The sequence below is a fragment of the Sus scrofa genome, chromosome 8 (assembly GCF_054392235.1).
Source record: "Sus scrofa isolate SSC_HxYL_T2T_F1_AM1 chromosome 8, Sscrofa_HxYL_maternal_Yorkshire_Landrace_v2.0, whole genome shotgun sequence".
NCBI lineage: Eukaryota > Metazoa > Chordata > Mammalia > Artiodactyla > Suidae > Sus > Sus scrofa.
Genome location: NC_139390.1, coordinates 9,104,890 through 9,125,342, shown reverse-complemented (window position 1 = coordinate 9,125,342; position 20,453 = coordinate 9,104,890). Strand labels below are relative to the sequence as shown.

General features: G+C 50.2%; 2 protein-coding genes across 8 annotated transcripts in view; both read left to right on the top strand.

Annotated features, from left to right (window-relative positions):
• The window catches only part of BOD1L1 (biorientation of chromosomes in cell division 1 like 1), a 57,141-nt gene extending 55,490 nt beyond the window's left edge, over window positions 1-1,651 (top strand). For all 7 annotated transcript variants that reach the window (XR_014813624.1, XR_014813623.1, XR_298893.4 and 4 more), the window contains one exon: window positions 255-1,651. Coding sequence is in view for 4 of the 7 variants with exons in the window: in XM_084973852.1 (XP_084829978.1) it covers window positions 255-372 (118 nt within the window). In the remaining 3 variants the exon portion in view is untranslated. The remainder of the gene's footprint in view (window positions 1-254) is intronic.
• A 14,283-nt stretch (window positions 1,652-15,934) lies between these two features.
• On the top strand, window positions 15,935-20,198 carry NKX3-2 (NK3 homeobox 2). Its single transcript, XM_003356860.5, has 2 exons — window positions 15,935-17,034; window positions 18,482-20,198. Exons 1-2 carry the CDS (start codon window positions 16,569-16,571, stop codon window positions 19,024-19,026), a joined length of 1,011 nt encoding a protein of 336 aa, XP_003356908.2. The 5' UTR covers window positions 15,935-16,568; the 3' UTR covers window positions 19,027-20,198.
• The last annotated feature ends 255 nt before the right edge of the window (window positions 20,199-20,453 follow it).

Sequence of the window (20,453 nt, the reverse complement as noted above, 5' to 3'; positions counted from 1 at the left end):
GAAGCAGAGCACAGGCTTCCAAATTCCTCCACCACTGCCCCGTCAGTATGCGAGGCTGCTGCAAACCACCCGTTGGCCCAGGCTCTCCTGGAGGCTCCTTTTCCTACGTAGACCTTAGCCGGTTTTCTCTTCTTGGCTCTGAAGCTCAAGTTCAAACATCTTCCTTCCTTTTTTTTATTTTTTTTTTTATTTAAGAACTCCCAAAGTACTTGAAGCAGCTCCTGTTGTTAAGTCTTGACTTCTGTTCACTGCAGATCAAAGGCACAGCTCTCCCCTTCTGCCAAGCGCAAGAGAGAAGTCAGCCCTCCTGGAGCACGCACCAGAGGCCAGCAGAGGGTGGAGGAGGCTCCGGCGAAGAAGGCCAAGCGGTAATCGTGCCCTCGAGCTCCCAGCTGCTCGACTGGGGCCGGCAGTGGAGAAGAGAGGGTCGGCCCGAGGGGCCCAGGCTGCTGCTTCCAGCCAGGGAAAGGCCATGCATGTGCTCCAAGGTCCTGGGTGCAAGCTTTCTCTTGTTCTGTTTTCAACAGCTTTATAAACGACTGTTCATAGAAGGTATTATGTACATTTATTTCAGATAAAGGAAAATAAGTTTACTTTGTATCTGAACTTAAAACAAAGTAGTTGTATATTTTAACATTCGAAATTGGGATTTCCCGATGTGACACATCACTCATGCGGCCCCTCAGCCCATCGGACACCAGGCTGCCTACTGGTAATCTGTGTACAGTATAGAAACATGTACAGATAGGTTGTATTTTACTCTGTGTATGATGCTAATCAATGAACACTTTATTTATTTTACAGAGGAAACTTATCTGTGAACTTTACTATATATCTGTTTATTTTATTTTATTATTTTTTTTTTATGAAAAGGGGGTTTTAAATGCTATGCAGTCATTAGTAGAGACATAGTAGGATTCTGCCTGCCTGGTAGCTCCTGCGTCTGATCCTCCAGGAGATGCAGGCTCTTCTCGCATGTATCCAGGTAAAGTAGTTTAGCTCCAGAAAGGGTCTCTGTTGCTTTTCTGTTCACAGTAATGGCTCCTTTTTTTAAGAATGTAACTTGTTTTTAGATTATACTCACGTCTGACTTTACTACCAGCACCCCCCCCAGGCGAAGGAGGTGCTGGTTCAAGTCAAGTCACATCCTCACCTGCAGCAGAAATGCCTCCCTTGGTGTCAATGCCTCAGGCTGTCCCATGTCCCTCCCACAGTGTCTCTTCTGGTGGAGAGAAGTGCATTGAAGCTTAGGTCACTCCTGTCTATCCCGCTTCAGGATTGTATGTTGTTTTGTACACAGGTGTTTCAAGATAGAAACTGGCTTTATTGCCAGATTCTTTTTTAACATGTTTTAACTCCCATATGAGCAAACTGTCCAACTTGAGTTTTTCATAAGATTCAACTTTTCTTAAGATCAAATGTCTCTAGCAGTGATGTGATGAGTTGCCAAATAATTGAGATTATTTTAAAATGTTTTGTTCATATTCTTGTTTTATAATTAAAATTTACATCCAGTGTGTGTGAAGTTTTTTTTTTTTTTTTGGTTTTTTTTTTTTTTTTTTTTGGCTCTTAATGTAAGGTGGATATTTCTGTCATTTTACATTGTTTCTTACTGAGATTTTATATATAAATTATAAAATGTTTCCCAAAACTTGAGTGGTAAGAATTTTTTTTTTCCCCTGTTTGAAAATTTCTCCCTGTGAAAACTTTCTTATCTCTAAATAACTGGTCTTAGATATATTGTCCTATTTTCACATTCAGATTTGAGTCACTGCTGGCCTTTCTCGGTAGAATTGAGTGGTCCATCTGGAGGGAGGTTGGGAGACAAGAATGTGAGAGCTTGTTTCGTTTATACCGTTGAGTTCAACCAAAGCTCAGAAATCTAAAGTGGCTTGTCTTCCAAGTCAGTGAAGGGTAAGAAGCCAGAGGAGGTGTCAAGGCTCCGGACCCGTTCGCTTTGCACTGGCAGTTTAGATTGGTTCACCAGGATCTGTACCCGAAAATGTATTCTCAGCATGAGACCAGTACCACTCCGTTTAGTGACAGCTGCTCTGGGCGTCACCTTGCAGGGCCTGAGGGGTTGGGCTGTGAGGAAATGCTGCCTCTTCATCAAGTAGGAAGTAAACGTGGGTGCTGCGTGCAGCCTGTGGGACCTCAGCCAGGTCCTTTGCGCTCCGGTGGTTCCGGAGCCCGTGTGGGGAGGCGCGGCCGCCCCGTGGGGCACCAAAAGTACGTGCAAGCCGTTCTTGGCTGCCACTGTGGTTTGGTGCTGCTGGTCGGCACTTAGTAGGAGGGAGGAGGTCGGCAACGCTGAGCGAGCTCAGTGCACGGGACAGGCCCGGCTCCACGGCAGTGCTGGGCCACAGCGCCCGGGGCTTGCCCCCAGGACCCCCTGAAAGCCCTTGCACACCACCTCGTGCTCGCCCTTTCCCTGGTCTCGGCTTAGTTACTGCTGCCACACCTCACTGCTCCCCCAGAAGCAACCTGAACCGTCTCGCATCTGGGAGCTGAGGAGGGCTGGGCCGGTCCAGCCGGCAGTCCTGAAGGGGCAGAGCGATGCGGCCAGTCTGTTCCTCTGCAGCTGACACTGGCTCTTACATCCCTGCTTCAGGTTCCGTCCCAGGGTGATGCTGTAGGACCCCCATCACTTAGACGCCTTTGAGACTAGCACCTGACAACCTGGCCTGCCAACGCCACCTGGTTAGGAATGGCCATCAGGTGATCTCAGTGGGGACTGAACCCCAGGGCCAGGTCCTTTCTGCCAAGGCCGGCGGGAGTGGGGAGGGGAGGGCAGAAGTGGGTCTCCTGCCTCAGCAGCAGCCTTACTGCAGGTAGGACCATAAATACAATGGAGGTTCCCCCAACAGCTTTGTAACCAATGAAACTGAACTGTTACAATACTGGGGGAAGGGAGTTGATGACTCAAGCTCCATGTTCCATGTTGACTTTCGTTTGTTTTTTTAATTGTTCATCCTACGTGCGAAAGCACCTTACTTTTCCCAAAATTAGTGCTCAGCTCCCTCTGTGTAATTAATCAAAAACAAGAAGCTTTTCATGATACACACAGAGACACTTTTCTCAGGGGAAGAAAGTGGTTGTATAGTCAGCATCTTCCCACTGAAGCTGCTGTGCTGAGAAAGGCAATTTGCTGAGGTCCTGGCCCAACACCAGGGACCCAGGCCTGTGTGAGCCCCAGTCCCAGGGGTAACGACACGTGCAGCAAGCAGCTGTGCTGCACCCGGGCTGCTATCCAGCTGCAGGACGCAGTGGCCGAGAAGAAAGTGGCCCTCCTGAGAGAACCGGCTGAAGGACTAACTCCTGGCAGAGTTGAGTATAAATTGTTTAAAGTGGTGTTGGCAGCAAGGTTGGGACCTAAAGAAGAGAGAAATTTGAAAGCTGAGGAGCAGGCTGGCATCCCATTCTCACCACCAACTCAACCTTCCAGAAACGTCCTGGAGGAGAAGCACACAGATAATAACTACTTACCTGTAACCACACAAAACACATTCACTCCAAGAGATGCTTCCTCACGCTGCAGCCCTTGAAAAGTAACTGAGCACATTAGCACCCATGAATTTCCAAGAAATCTGGTTAACCTCATTTAATCCAGAATTTTCCAAGATTATCAATCTAGAACCCTTGCTTCCTCCCCACAGTGTGAGTAGGCGCACGCGCGCACGCACGCACACACACACACACACACACACACACACACACACACACACACCAGTTTAGCATTCATTTGACCAAACAGCTCACACGCAGTATCTGGACATTTACATAAGAACATAAGCTTAGGAATCCCGCCTAAATTCCCACTTTTTTTTTTTTTTTTTTTTTTTTTGTCTTTTTGCTATTTCTTGGGCCGCTCCCGCGGCATATGGAGTTTCCCAGGCTAGGGGTCTAATCAGAGCTGTAGCTGCCAGCCTATGCCAGAGCCACAGCAACTCGGGATCCGAGCCGCGTCTGCAACCTACACCACAGCTCACGGCAACGCCGGATCGTTAACCCACTGAGCAAGGGCAGGGATCGAACCCGCAACCTCATGGTTCCTAGTCGGATTCGTTAACCACTGCGCCACGACGGGAACTCCGTGAGGCACCTTTTAAAATAACCACTTTGGGTTGGAGTTCCCGTCGCAGTGCAGTGGAAATGAATCTGCCTAGCATCCATGAGGACGCAGGTTCCATCCCTGGCCTCACTCAGTGGGTTAAGGATCCAGCATTGCCGTGAGCTGTGGTGTAGGTCACAGATGCAGTTCGGGTCCTGCGTTGCTGTGGCTGTGGTATAGGCCTCCAGCTGTAGCTCTGATTCAACCCCTAGCCTGGGAACCTCCATATGCTGCAGGTGCAGCCCTAAAAACCAAAAAAAACAAAGAATCTGGAGAGCCAGCTGACTAAGGAGAAGTGGGGTTTGCAGAGCCCCAGCCCAGCCACCACAATACGGAACATAAAATGTGGATTTGGAGTTCAGAGACTTGGGAATAACACATATACACCACTCTGTAAAACAGATGATTAACTGTAACCTACTATATAGCTCAGGGAAATCTCAATAATTTATAATAACCTATATGGGGAAAAATGGATATATTTATATGTATAACTGATTCACTTTGCTGTATGCCTGAATCTAATACAAGAATGTAAATCAACTATAATAAAATTAAAGTTAAAAAAAGAGAAAACCCTAATCATCAGCACAAGCCACACCCTTGAAGCCTCACCTCCATCCCACCCCTTTACATGAACTTAAATTTCTCAACAAGAACAGCCGGCTTGTGGCTTTCCCTTATTCTCCAGCTAGCTCAGGAAGGACTTTAAGGATGCAGTTCAAGTTCGTAATTAGTCTAGCAGCTGGGTGTTTTGCAACAGTGGGGCCTTAACCAACACGTCCGTCATGTGCCGTGCTTTCTAAACGCCAAATACGCTTTTTCCAAATTCTCTGCAGAAATCATTCATGCCCTCATTCACTCAGTTTAGATCTTCTGAAGGGTCAGTCTCTCCATTAGCTTTGAATAAATGTACTCCCCTGTAACCACTGGCAGAATCTGTTCCATGACTTTTTTTCAAATGTATCTTTTCAAAGCAAGTGTATCATCAAAGGCCAAAGTTGTTTTTATCTGCAGAACCAATTTGTCAGTCTTCAGCAAGTCTTCCTTGAAAGAATCAAGCCCACCTTTTTTTTTTTTTTTTCATCCCCAGAGAAGTATTCAACCAGAATTTAGCCCTGTTTACCTTCAAACACTGTTGTTCATTTCATCCCTGTCATGTTGGAGTTCTCTGATCCTTCAGAAAGATTCCTTCCCCCATACACATTCTTGGAGTTTAAAAGGATAGCTTTAAAAGAAAAAAAAAATTATTTCTGTTGTTTTAGGGCCGCACTCGTGGCATATGGAAGTTCCTCGGATGGGTGTTGAATCGAGCTATAGCTACCAGCCTACACCACAGCCACAGCCATGCCAGACCCAAGCCCCTGTCTGCAACTTACACCACAGCTCACGGCAACACCGGATCCTTATCCCACTGAGCAAGGCCAGGGATCAAACCTGCATCCTCATGGATGCTAGTCAGATTCATTTCCACTGAGCCACGATGGGAACTCATAAAAAAAATTTTTTTAAATAATGAGTTCCCATTATGGCTCAGTGGGTTATGAACCTGACTAGTATCCATGAGAATGCAGATTCGATCCTGGCCTCACTCAGTGGGTTAAGGATCCAGAGTTGCTGTGAGCTGTGGTGTAAGTCACAGATGTGGCTCAGGTCCCACATTGCTGTGGCTGTGGTATGTAGGCTGGCAGCTGCAGCTCTGATTCAACCCCTAGCCTGGAAACTTCCATATGGCATAGAAGCAGCCATAAAAAGCAAAAGAATTTTTAAAAATTTAATAAAAAATTAAAAAAAATAAAAGGATAGATAATTGGTCATTTCATATTCTTTTTTCCCTCTTTTTTTTTTTTTTTTTTTTTTTTGGTCTTTTTCTCTTTCTTTTTCTTAGGGCCATACCCACAGAATATGGAAGTTTCCAGGCTAGGGATTGAATCAGAGCTGTAGCCGCCAGCCTACGCCACAGCCACAGCTACAGCAACTCGGAATCCAAGCCACGTCTGCAAACTACACCACAGCTCACGGCAACACCAGATCCTTAACCCACTGATCGAGGCCAGGGATCAAACCTATGTCCTCATGGTTACTAGTTTGGGTCATTACTGCTGAGCCACGATGGGAATTTCCATTCCATATTCTTAAAATTAAAAAGAAAATCCAACTTTTAATTGAAACTCAAGTCTCAATAAATTTGCCCACATTCCACCCCCAGGACCTCTGCTTCCTTCTAAACTAAATCTGGATGGACTTTAAAGAGAGTTTCTGCTGCTTCACTAAGAGCCCATCTTGAGTGTTCAGGGAGCCTGTGTCCCCAGCCCCAGGTCACCTGCGTTTGTGTAGGGATTGCTCCTCAAGCTTCTTCCTTTGACAGTTGCCAGGACAGCTCGAGCCCATCTGTTCATCCAAAGTTCCATTAAGCCTGCGTGCTGCCATGATATCCTGCTCTCCCCTTCCTGTTTCTAGCCGCACTTACTCAGACAGAATGACAGAGTTTGCTGTAATTCCTTGACATAAATCTCTCCAGTAAGCTTTCTCCCCCGATCCTGACCCCCTTTCTCTGAAAGCTCGCTCTTCTGGCCCTTTCCTTTTCCGAACCCAGTCCAAAACATCCCATAATGGAAATAAACATCTCCAAGTTAGGCCTCAGAAGATGATTTAACAACAACAAAAGAAACTGAAATATGTGATTTGTGCTCAAAGGCTGAGAGAAGAGCCATGTAACTGGGGTGGATGGGGAGTCTTTTCCATCCTAGCGGGGCTCCTGATGCGGAGGCCGTGCTGTGTGTGACCACAAACAGGGAGGGCGCTTGGCCCCTGCTTCTCCGATTCCTCATCTGTAAATAGAAATTCCCATACCCGTCCCTCTGATCTCGGGTTGTGTGAGGATAAAAGGAGACCATTCATTCAATAAATATATGCTACGATCCTACTATGAGCCAGGCCCCCTCTAGGCCCTGGGGATGCTAGGGTGAGAGTTCATGAGGTTCATCCATTCAGCTGCCTTCAGCCTCCAGCAGTCCCTCCGCATGGCTGACTGGCATCCTTTGCTGTGAAGGTACCACAATTGACTTCCCCTTGAGGAGCACTGGAGTAGGTTCCAGATTTATGCAAATGGAAAAATGAGGCTCTGGGCATTCTGGCATGTGTCTTTGGGGGAACTTCCTACATATTTTTGTGGGGTCAGTTCCCTTTTGCGGGGGGGGCACACCTGCAGCATAAGGAAGTTCCCAGGCTAGAGGTCGAATCAGAGTTTCAGCTGCCAGCCTATGCTACAGCCACAGCCAGACCAGATTTGAGCCATGTCTGCAATGTACATGACAGCAATGCCTGATGCTTAACCCACTGAGCGAGGCCAGGGATCGAACCTGCATCGTTATAGGTACTAGTCAGATTCGGTTCCACTGAGCCACGATGGGAACACCCAGAAATTCTTTTAAAAAAAATTTTTTTTCCAAACAAACAACCCAGTTGAAAAATGGGCAGGAGTTCTCTTGTGCACAGCAGGCTAAGGATCCAGCATTGTCACTGCAGTGGCTTAGGTCACTGCTGTGGTGCAGGTTCAGTCCCTGGCCCAGGAACTGCCACATGCTGTAGACATGGCCATAAGAAATAAAGAAAGAAAAATAGGCAGAAGACCTAAATAGACATTTCTCCAAAGAAAACATATGGATGGCCAGTAGGCACATGAAAAGATGCTCAACACTGCTGATTATTAGAGAATCAAAACTATCATAAGGTACCACCTTACACCAGTCAGAATGGTCATCATTAATAAGTCTCCAAATAACAAATGCTGAAGAGAGTGTGGAGAAAAGGGAACCCTCCTACACTGTTGGTAGGAATGTATATTTGTACAACCACTCTGGAAAACAGTTGAAAGATCCTCAGAAAACTAAAAATAGAACTACCATATGATCCAGCAATCCCACTCCTGGGGATATACCTGGACCAAACTAATTCAAAAAGATATAAGTACCCCTATGTTCATAGCAACACTGTTCACTAAGCATGGAAGCAACCTAAATGTCCATTGGCAGATGAATGGATTAAGAAGATGTGGTATATATACACAATGGAATACTACTCAGCCACAAAAAGGAACAAAATAATGCCATTTGTAGCAACATGGATGCAACTAGAGATTCTCATACTAAGTCAAGTAAGTCAGAAAGAGAAAGACAAATACCAACAATATCACATATGTAGAATCAAAAATATGGCACAAATGAATCTATCTACAGAACAAAAATAGTCTCACAGATGTAGAGACTTATGCTTGCCAAGGGGGAGTGGGAGGGGGACTGGGAAGGGAGTGGGATGGACTGGGAGCTGGGGTTAGTAGATGCAAAATGCAAACAACTACATTCCGAATGGATGAACAACAAGGTCCCCCTGTATAGCATAGGGAACTATATCCAGTCTCCTGAGATAGACCATGATGGAAAAGAATGTTTTAAAAAATGTATATGTATAACTGAGTCATTTTGCTGTACAGCAGAAATTGGCATGACAGGAGTTCCTGTTGTGGCTCAAGGGGTTAAGGACCTGATGTCTCTGTGAGGATGCAGGTTCTATCCCTGGCCTCATTCAGTGGGTTAGGGATCCAGCATTGCCAGAAGCTGTGGCATTGGTCACATAGGCAGCTCAGAGCTGGTGCTGCTGTGGCTGTGGCAGCTCTAAAAAGAAAAAAGAAAAAAAGATATAGTCACAACATCATAAATCAGCTGTACTTCAATTTTTTTTTTGCTTTTTTTTTTTTTTTTAGGGCCGCACCCATGGTATATGGAGGTTCCCAGGCTAGGGGTCCAATTGAAGCTACAGCTGGAAGCCTAAACCACAGCCACAGCAATATCAGATCCAAGTCACATCTGCCACCTACACCACAGCTCACAGCAACGCTGGATCCTTAACCCACTAAGCAAGGCCAAGGATCGAACCTGCAACCTCATGGTTCCTAGTCAGATATGTTTCCACTGCGCCATGACAGGAACTCCTTTAAAAATTTTTTAGGAGTTCCCGTCATGGCTCAGCGGTTAACAAATCTGACTAGTACCCCTGAGGACTCAGGTTCAATCTCTGGCCTCGCTCAGTGGGTTAAGGATCCGGCATTGCCATGAGCTGTGGTGTAGGTGGCAGACAGGGGCTCAGATACTGTGTTGCTGTGGCTGTGGTGTAGGCCAGCAGCTATAGCTCCAATTCGACTCAGCCTGGGAACCTCCATATGCCACAGGTGTGGCCCTATAAAGCAAAAAATGAAAAAAAAAGTAATTAAAAACTTTTAAGGAGGGTTGTTTTTCAAATTTAAAACATAGGCATTTAAATAAAGGTATTAATGGAGTTCTCTGGAGGCCCAGTGCTTTAAGTATCCAGTGTTGTCACAGAAGCTGTTAGGGTCGCTGCTGTGGCACAAGTTTGATCCCTGGTGGCCCAGGAACTCCTACATGCCATGGGTGAGGCCTAAATCCATAAATAGGTAGAGATAAAGGTATTACATAAATAGAGATTAGAGATAGATACACACAGAGGGAAAAAACATGAAAAGAGGTGTGTGCAAAGGGTGGTAATTTAGGAAATGTTACTCTTAAAAAGCCACTCTTTTGAACTGCACATCTATGCTTATCATCACTGGGGGGCACAGATGAGTCCGTTATTTGTTTGTTTGGGTTTTTTTTCTTTGGCTACGCCCATGGCATGTGGAAATCCCGGGCTAGAAAATGAACCCAAGCCACAGACATGACATCACCAAAACCTTAACAGCTAGGCCACCAGGGAACTTGAATAGGTTTAATTAAAGACAAGTGCTTGGGAAAAAAAAATTGGAGTTGCCCTTGTGGTTCAGTGGTTAACAAACCCAACTAGTATCCATGAGGATTCGGGTTCAATCCCTGGCCGCATTCAGTGGGTTAAGGATCTGGTGTTGCCATGAACTGTGGTGTAGGTTGCAGAGAAGGCTCAGATCCCACATTGCTGTGGCTGTGGTGTAGGCCAGCGGCTATAGCTCCAATTCCACCCCTAGCCAGGGAACCTCCATATGCCTCTGGTGCGGCCTTAAAAAGACAAAAAAAATAAACAAATGAAAAATAAAGGCAAGTGCTTGGGTTGGGGCACTGACAAATCATTCTAAAGTAGTGAGTTTCCTTGCTTCTAGAAGGAAAAGGTTAAAACTGGTAGGGGTAGGAAATTCCCAGAAGAACGTAGGCCTAAAGTAATATGTGAGTTGAGCCTGGCAGGTGCCAAAGAACATCTTTTAAAAATAGTCCAGGAGTTCCCGTCGTGGCGCAGTGGTTAACGAATCCGACTAGGAACCAAGAGGTTGCGGGTTCAGTCCCTGCCCTTGCTCAGTGGGTTAACGATCTGGCGTTGCCCTGAGCTGTGGTGTAGGTCGCAGACGCGGCTCGGATCCCGCGTTGCTGTGGCTCTGGCGTAGGCCGGTGGCTACAGCTTCGATTCAACCCCTAGCCTGGGAATCTCCATATGCCGCGGGAGCGGCCCAAGAAACAGCAACAACAACAACAACAACAACAACAAAAGACAAAAAGACAAAAAAAAGACCAAAATAAATAAATAAATAAATAAAAATAGTCCGTGTTCCCGTTTCCGTGTTCTTTGCTGGACCTGGTGGGTCAGTGGGGTCTCCACAAGGAGGAATAAGACAGAAGGCACATCAATGGGAAGAACAGGAGGGAAGATTTACGGGGTTCAGAGGAACCCCAGGGAGTCATCCGGATGTGCTGGGAGAAGGTGGAGTAGGGCGATGCCTCACCCCTCACCATCACCCTTGACCTTGGTGTCCCTGACAACCTGAGGATCTCTGAATCTTGGCTAGACTCCAAATCTATGACCCACTCCTCTTTCCAACTCATACCCTTAATACTCAGACCCCAGCAAGGGTTCCACTCCTCCAGGACTTTCAATCCATTGATCCTAAATCTATCACTTCCCTCATGTCATTTTTGCCCTAACCCATCTTAGGTTCCATGGTTCCATGATTCTAAACCCTCCCTCACAAACAGCCTTAAATCCTTGGCCATTTTTGTTAATGGCTCAGAAACGCCCCAACTGTCTACCCACTCTATGCTGGGGCTGTGTGTGTGTGCACACGCGCACCCTCGTGTGTGTTTCCTGAGCAATATTGTTGGAATGTTGCTGGATCTTCCTCGTTATCCACTCAAACCTGCTTCCCCTCCAACCCCCTCCCCCTGCCCTGGAGCAGCATCATCCACACACTCTCCAACTGACAACATGAATGAAAAAAACAAATTCGGAGAGACAAGACAGATTTCTTTGCAAGGCCTGAACTTGTTGATGTGTTGGGTGAAATGTATCAATTCGTTCCGTAAAGAAATTAGTTTCTGCAGAAACTGAAGAACCTGCTTTCAGGTGCCCTTAACCACCATCCAGTGGGCACTCGCGTCCATTTCAAAGAGATGAGCCAGCGGGGAGGAATCGAGGAAGTGTTAGGCCAGGGGGTCTTGGGATTCCAGGGCAGCCGTCCAATTTTACCCCCTGCCCCATAGTGATTGAGTCTTCAGTGGGAGTCTGCACTGTGGGTGACTTTAAAAAAAAATTCCTCTAGATGTAATCACTCCTCTATTATATCCTTGACAACATGAGGCTGTGGAAACATATAAGTAGGAGAAAAAACATTCCGTTTTAGGAAACCAACTTTTTTTTTTTTTTTTGGCTTTAAGTACCACACTGCTTCTCTACATTGGTACCCACACAGCCCTCTCAGGTGCCCGCTAGGTGGCGCTCGTCCTCCACTGTACCCAGGCGGGTTCTGGCGTCCGTACCTTTCTTTTTCAATCTGAGAGGTGATTTCCAACTCTGGCTTTTTACAGGTAAGACGAGGCTCCAAAGGAAAAATGTCTTCGGTGAGGACGCATCGCAGTATCTCAGAATCTCAAGTAAAACCTAGGTCCCCATATTTCTGAACTCAACGAACTTCCATCACGTGGCTGTCTCCCTCTACACGAGGTTTAGTTTATTGATTATAATAATAATGGCGTATTTCTTTCTTTCTACATAACAAGGTTTAGGTTCCGAGCCGCTGACCTTAGCCTTCTTTATTTTCCAAAGTATGAAACAGCAAAAATCGTTAGCTTTGCCTGCCTGAATTTTTTCTTTGATTTCCTTAAGTACGAAGTTCCTTTTCTGATAAATGAATACCCTAGAAATAAATAAGGAAGATGATGGGAAAGATTTATTGAGAATAAACCTGAAGGTTTATGAGAAAAATAAACGGTTAAAGTAGAAAACCCAACTGGGTTGGCATGACACGAAGTCAGATTTGAATCCTGATTTAGCTGCTTACTGATGGTGCAGTCATTTAAACTCCTCGAATCTCAGTTTTCTCATCTGTAGAATAGAAATAATAATGTTTTCTGCTCATTCTACCCTCAGGCTTATGTAGATTAAATAAAACAATAAGCTGTGGTTCCTGGCACATTGCTGATGAGGGACATTTATTTAAATATAAAACTACCTTGGCCCATAGTAATGGTATGATAGTAAAGGACCACGTGCATTAAAAAAAATCCTGCCGGGGTCCGGAAGCGAATGATTTAGGGACCCAGGAGCCAGTGACTCTTGGCGGGAAAGTGGCGGGTCGCTTGATGCTCAGGATGCTTGGAGCGCCCTCGGGAACCTACGGATGGGGTCGGAGGGTGTTTCAGGTGCGGCCTGCTTGGATATGGCTTCGGCGAAGAGAGCCTCCATCGGCGCCCTCCCCCCGGCCGTTAGCAATGTAGCAACGCCTCGGAGGGCGCCAGGTACAAACCCTCGTTTTAAAGGACTGGAAACCGTGGCCCACAGACGGCACGTGATTTCGGTCCAAGCCATTGTCGTCTGGGAGACCGGCGCGGCCTCCCATTGCAAAGAGCCTCTGGAGCTCGCACTCCCGCCGCTCTGAGCACAGAAGGCTGTCTCCTCCCCGGTCTCCCTCAATCCTGCCCAGGGCGCAGGTGGAGGGCGGCGCGCCGTGGCCCCACGGGAAAAACTCCGCAGACTCGGGTCCGGGGGAGGGCGGGAGAGCGCGCAGCAGCTTGTAGCGCGCTCCCGAGGGCTGGGGTTCCCCCTTCCCGTCCCCTCGGCTCTTGCACCCTCATCCCACGCGGTGCCGCCAGCGGAAACCTCGCCAACCCGGGCAGCACAGTTCGACTCCAGGCTGTTCTCGGGGCTTGAGGGTGCGGCACGTAGGGGGCGCGCAGGAACTAAACTGCAAAAGAGGAAGGGGAGGTGGAGAGTGGAAGATGGAAAGGAGAGGGAGAAGACTAGGACTGAAGTGGGCGAGAGACTGGGGAGGAAGGCACCAAGTAGACAGAGCCGAGAGCCTCCTCGAAGCCTGGCAGGTCGCGGGTGCTCCCGGGCTCCGCAGATTCCCGGGGCCCGCCCTGGCTGGACCTCGGCGCCTACCGAACCTTAGGTGCGGTCGAGCCTCCCCGGGTTCCTGGAGCTCGCGGTCACGCCGGGAGCAAATCGCCCTCGATGGGCTGGAAGCGAGGTCCCGGAGCGCCCGCGGGGACGCGCCCGGGTCCCTGCTGATCTCCAGCGCCGCGACACGCGCTGACCTGCTGAGCCCTTGCCAAACATCCCCACTCGCCGGCCTCGACTCTGCAGGTACCGGGGCAAAATATCTTGTGTATCAGACCACTTCGGCTCACCGGCCCCCAAAGCCTTCTCGTTCCCACCCAACCCCTTACTAGATGCAGCTTGTAGTTGTAGTTCCAGACCGGTGTGTTTACTCTCCGCCAACAACCAACTCCCGGCCCTGCCTGCAGTCCTTCCCCAGACCTCCGCCGCAGTTGCCCGAAATGACACGCACCCCCCTCGCTGGGCGCCTCCTGAAGACTCGGAATGCGGCCACTTTCTTACTCGTCCCGGGCAAACACACAAAACCAGACAACTCGCAATCACCGAACCGCATCCTTCTAAGCTTTGAAACTCTCTGCCCAAGCCTGTGGCAAGGGGTGTATTCTACTTTGATTTGGGGTTCTTTAAAAAATGAGGGGGGTGGCTAAGTGGTGGTTGTACTTTTAAGGAAGCTTTGCATAGCCCCCCAAGCTTACTCTAATATTGGGTCATCCAACCCTCAAACATCTCTCTGCATGTCTGTGTGTCTGAACTCATCCTATGCTTGTCCACACCAAGTCCTAACCCTACAAAAGGATGACTGTCTTGAACACACACTTCACACCTGTCCCTTTCTCAGCTGGGTGATCTGTGTGGATCCGTGTCCTTCTCAACTCGCCCCCAGCAAGTAACAACCAATTGTCCTGGGTGATGGGAGAGGAGGTAACAAAGAATAATTGAAGGCTGGCAGAAGGGCGGAAAGACAGCTTTCCTTGGAAACCTCCTTAAGCATTCTGTTCTGTTCTCCCTCTGGGTCTGAAGAGCATGTCTTTGCTTATACCTGCAGTTCACTAACACAAAATTTAAACACCTTTTCCTGAAAACTGAAGTAGTGGTAAAGAGCTATAAGAGGGCAAGGGTGGGTTTTTTCCCTACGTACTCTACTGGAGCTGTGCTGTAGTGTATTTGAGATGCAAAAGAGCATCACGTGGCTGAAATGCTGGAAAGTATAGATGTTGCAAACCCTACCTGCCTCCACTGATCCTGATCCTATGACTTACATGTGTATTTCATCCTTCAGTGCAGAATAAGAGACACCAAAAAGAAAACTACAAGGGTGAATATTATTTGTTTTAGTGGCGCCAAAAAACACCAATCCCAGGAATTTATTAAATTAAAATCACAGTTCTTTAAATTTATTTAATAATTCAAATTGTGTGTTTGACTTTAACTTAAACCTCTGGTAAAAATTTACGGGAGACGGTCAATTATGGTACTTGAGCAAAAATTCTAATTTAAAGATAAATAATATAAAAAAGTAACAAGTATTTGGATATACTCACAACATTTGTGGGTTTTTCTGCTTGGCTGCTGCTCTGTAAAACAATGCATTGCTCATTTTTAAAAAGGGCATTAATTAATATTGCAGTTTAGGACCTTTATTATAGTAATTCCCAGATAATCTTTTAAACAAACATACCTTTTTCTAATTTTAGTCAATTCACATGTAACCGAATATTTAAACAACAAATAAAAAGTTTTGATTTTCTTCCTCGTGTAAAATTTAGCAAACTCCAAGTATATTCAATATTGACTACCCAGAGAAATGACAGCGCAATTTCCAGAAACTCTCCCAAAGATACCTTCCAATGTCTCGCCTGATTTTAGTTGTATTTGTACCATTTTTTCTTTTTAATTCCTCTATAGAAATTGAATCAAATAAAATTCGGTGAGGAAAGGAAACTATTTCTAAGGTGGTTTTAATTTACTGATTATTTCAGAGAAAAAGAATTAGCAGTGAGGAGAGAGTGAAACTGTCAGGGGAAAAGAAACATTTTGTTCTTCAAACCTATAAATTTTCCTAGAGAACAGAAACTACGCGGGCGATTTATAGAACAGCATTATCTTGGGTTTCCCTCCCAGATCTGACTCAACTAAATAGCCTGTTCCACGAAAGTGCTAGATCAGGTGGGTATGTCTATAGAGGTAAGAAACGCGGTTTCTCAGACAGCGAATCTAGGTGGACGAGCCTCTCGATTGCTGGAGGAGGCTTCGAGCACCAGGCTTGGGAGGAAAGGGGTTAAGGCAGACCCTGACTTTCTCCGCGCAACGTGCCCAGTTTTGTCTGTTCAAGTCAACGTCGCCCAGCAGGAGCCAACCAATGGGCGGCCGAGAGAGTCCGGTACCGCCCAGTGAAGGGGCGTGGCCTGAGGCTGTCACTCAGCAGTGAGGAATGACACCCGGGCGGGAGGGGGTGGGGTACGGTGGAACTCTGGGGAAGGAAAGAGAGAAGAAACAGATAAAACCAGGACAGGGGGTAAAAAGGTGCCCCGTGTCTCTTGGAATTCAACGGCCGCCGTCGCCCCCACCGCAGCCACAGCCACCAGGGGTGGGCTCCGGAAGAGCCAGCCCAACAGGGAAAGGAGACGACGATCCAGGAGTGAAATCGTGCAGACAGGGAAGAGGCAGAGGCGCAAAGAAAAAGTGACTCGGGCCGTGCGCCCCAGAGGCGCTCAGGAGGGGATTGCAGCCGCAGAGGGGCCTCGCCGATCCTCCCCCCACGTCCTCCGAGGGGCAGACCCCGGCCCGCCCCTAAGGGCGCGAGGCGATGAGATAATCCAGCTGAGCTACGAAAGGAGAGCGTCTGGAGCTGGATTGAGGGGGAGGGGGGTCTCCGGGTGGGGTGGGCCTCGGAAGTGGGGGTGAGGGTCGGCGCTGATCCCGGCCGGGCCAGAGGGGGGCGGAGGCTGCTGGGCAGCGCAGGAGTGGGCTGCAGGGGCCTCGCGCGCGGGGCTCACTCGCGCAGCGGCGGCCCGCGCGCTCCATCCAGCTCGGAGCTGCCGCGAGCCCCAGCCGCCTGCCTGGCTGGCCGCTCCGGCCCGCGGCGCAAATGGCTGTGCGCGGCGCCAACACCTTGACGCCCTTCTCCATCCAGGCGATCCTCAACAAGAAAGAGGAGCGCGGCGTTCTGCCCGCGCCGGAGGGGCGCCCCGTACCCGGGGGCACAGCGGTGGCAGTGGCTTCGGCGCCCGCTGTCTGTTGCTGGCGGCTCTTTGGGGAAACAGACGCGGGCGCTCTGGGGGGCGCCGAGGACTCTCTGCTGGCGTCGCCTGCCAGGACCAGAACGGCTGCGGGGCGGACCGCGGAGAGCCCGGGAGGCTGGGACTCGGACTCAGCGCTGAGCGAAGAGAACGAGGGCGGGCGACGCTGCAAGGACGCGCCGGGGGCCAGCGGGGCCTGCCGTGCAGGAGGGACCCTGGGCCTCGGCCAGACGGTCTGCGAGCTGCCCGCCGCCAAGGACCTGGACGAGGAAGCCGCGGGCCGGAGCGACAGCGAGATGTCGGCTAGCGTCTCAGGTCGGCTGAGGCTTCACCGGGAAGGGGGCTGGGCTGAGGGCTTGGGAAAGGAGGGCAGCCACGCCGAGTAGGGTGGGCCGCCGTAAGCACCCTGCGCCCTGGGGCCCCAAAGTGTCCAAGACCTAAGTTCTGCATGCCGGCGCCGGCTGCCCTTAAAACCCGCCGCTTCCGAAACTGAGCCCGAGAGAGGACCAAGCAACTTCTCAGAGTCCTGCGAACTGAGACAGGATGTTTTAGAACTGGGCACTGCACCCTGGCTTTGAGTCCATTGTTAGTGCCTTCAGCTTAGTCTGTCCCCAGATCTCCAAAATCAATGAAAGGGAAGAGCCAGGGAGCCCAGACATCTCGGGTGGCCAGTGCCCTGGCCCTGGCCCAGAGATCAGAGGTGTTCCCAGCTGGAAATCCCAGAGCCAGGCCCCACTGCTCAGAGATAGGTAGGAGGGTATCTAAGCAGGCCCAAGGCCAACCGAGCCAGAGCTTTGGGAGAAGGGTTTATTTAGCTTCCCAGACCCCACGGCCGAGAGAGCTGCGCTGGGCTGAGGACCCGAGAGCTGAAGGTAAACCTTGCAGCCAGCTGCTGGTAGAGGGGCTTGATTTAGGTCATCCCATACTCAGCGGGGAGAGGCATCTCCTCAGCCACGAGCAGGCACAGTCACTTGGTCAGAAAAACCTCAGACCGTCGAGCCTGCCCCTCCGTTGGACAGTGCTGTAGGCCTCGTGCTGGCCCCAAACAACTAGTATCTGCTGCAGGCCAGAGTGCTGGACCTCTCTGCTAGGGCGCTGCGGGGACAGCGGGAAAGACGCCAAGGAGCTGGCGTCAGATTAGGGTCCAAGCAGACACCCCCCTTCACCCCCAATTCCCAGCTCTCTTTTCATTGCTTTTCGAAGAGAGAGGGAGAAGCCTATTGTCACAGCCCCCTCCTCACAGTTTCAGGTGGGTGGGGCCGTAAGCCTCTGACTGCTTGTCTCCAGGATCTGTCTCCCCATTTTCCCTTTAGGAGCAGCTAACGCGAGTGTGCTGTGGTGACGAGTGTGTGCGAGCGGGTGTGGGGAGGTGGGTGAACCCAGGAAGGGATTCTGAAAGGCCATCTAGAACCTCAGGTCTCAGCGCTGAGAGCGGAGAAGGCTTGCAAGGATGCTCAGGCCCCAAAACCCACGTTGCTGAAGGGAGCCTGAGCCCAGAGAGGGCAGGGAGCTGGATCTTGGCAGCACAGCGTTGATAGAGCGCCTGAGTCCTTTGCCCACTCATAACAAGACAAGATACAAGAAACGAGTGGAACAGGGCTCTAAGACTCGTCTCCCGGACCCGCGGCTTCCAGGCTCTTCCTATCACTCGGGTGGGATCAAAGAGTATTTCCGCCCCCCACCCCCATTCCGCGGTTGAGGACGGACCTCATTCCTCTGCAGCGCTGACAGTCTCTTGTTTCTGTTCCCACCGGGTCCGCAGGCGACCGCAGCCCGAGGGCCGAGGACGACGGTGTTGGCACCGGTGGCGCACGCGTGCCCACCTTGTGCGGAGGCGGCGGCGGCGGCGGTGGCGGTGGCGGCGGCGGGCCGGCGGGCGGCGCGGAGGAGGAGGAGGAGCCCGCGGCTCCCAAGCCGCGCAAGAAGCGCTCCCGCGCCGCCTTCTCCCATGCGCAGGTCTTCGAGCTGGAGCGCCGTTTCAACCACCAGCGCTACCTGTCCGGGCCCGAGCGTGCAGACCTGGCCGCGTCGCTGAAACTCACTGAGACGCAGGTGAAGATCTGGTTCCAGAACCGTCGCTACAAGACCAAGCGCCGGCAGATGGCCGCCGATCTGCTGGCCTCGGCACCTGCCGCCAAGAAGGTGGCGGTGAAGGTGCTGGTGCGCGACGACCAGAGACAGTACTTGCCCGGGGAGGTGCTGCGACCACCCTCGCTGCTGCCACTGCAGCCCTCCTACTATTACCCTTATTACTGCCTCCCGGGCTGGGCGCTCTCCACTTGCGCGGCGGCCGCGGGCACCCAGTGAACCGGCCTGGAGTGAGGCGGCGAAGGATCCTTGGGCCCCAGCTCCGGACCGGCGCTGATGGCTATGCAGATTGTGCCCTCTGCAGGGACGTCCTGCCGAGGGGGCAGGTGAAGGATAATATACAGCTCTAATTCTGCTTTCCAGGATGCGCGCTCTGGCCTCGGGACCGGGTCTACCCAGAGGGGGGCGCCTTTCTCTAACTTGAGCAGTGGCATCTAGGGGCCCTGTTCCCCCCACCCCTCACCTTCCCGGAAGCCTTTGGACGTTATTTATTACCACCACAATGCTGGATTTGGATTGTGTCTGCCCGGGGATGGCGTTTCCCCAGAGCAGAGAGAACTCCTGGAGACCACAAAAGCCTGAATCCCAGAATTTCAGGCCTGCCGGGAGCTTCGTGCGCTAGGCCACACTAGTTCATGGTATCCATGCTACCAATCTATGTGTATCTACATATCTATTATTTTTGGAAGTTGCATTTGTTACAAAGCGGTGCGGAACCCTGGCAGTCCCTAGGAGCCCCAGGCCAGGGGTTCATTGAACCGTGAAGGGTTAGGTTTGCAGGTTTGCATACCCTCCGCCCCACCCCTCCCCCGGTGTCAGACTCGGGTGGGGGCTCCGGATTGGGCGCTGAATGTATGGAAGGGAGCCTCTGAGCACAGGGCAGGGCGAGGGCCCCCAGCATCTTCCCTCTCGGAGGTCCAGGGCTGCGACCAACTCGGGTAGCTCCTGGGAGCCCCCGAAACCAGGAGAGAGCACACCCAGGAGCCCTTCGCAGAACTTTCCTTTATTTCTTTTTACTTTTTTTAAGGAGGTTAAAACTTGTAGCACTTTTCAGTTGTTTGTATTCAAATGACGGCTATTTTTGTATTCAATGTGAATATCCTTGAGCAGCCTTTCCTCGGCGGCGTCCTCTGCAGTTGGCCGCCGGATCCTGTCTTTACCGTCCACCCTCCGCGCGACTCCTGTGTCCTGACCCAGGATTCTCCCATCCCTGTCCCTGCCCCTAAGACAGGTGATCCTGTTAACCTCGTGTCAGCGTCCCCGCTTTTCGCCTCCTTAAAGGCACTGTGCACTCAACTAGAGTATTACCTTTAAAAAGATTTGTGAAATTTGGAAGCTCTATTCGTTGTATTTTTTTTCCCTTTAATTTATAAACGTGTAGTTTAACATGCCCTCCTGGAAGCCGTGTTTTCTCTCAGCCTCTCTCCCTCCGGCTTTGGGGGAACCGGTAACGTGGGAATATCTGGGGTTCATTTCCTCAGCTTCTTTTCAGTCTCCGGCAGGATGCCTGGCTCCTCCCGGAAGCAGCCCAGCTGCTCACGCCCAGGAAGGATGTAAACCCGTGCAGCTCGGGGAATCTCTATTTCCGGGACTTTGCAGGAGTCACAGAGGAATCCCACTGAATTCCAGAGCAAATATCTAGGATC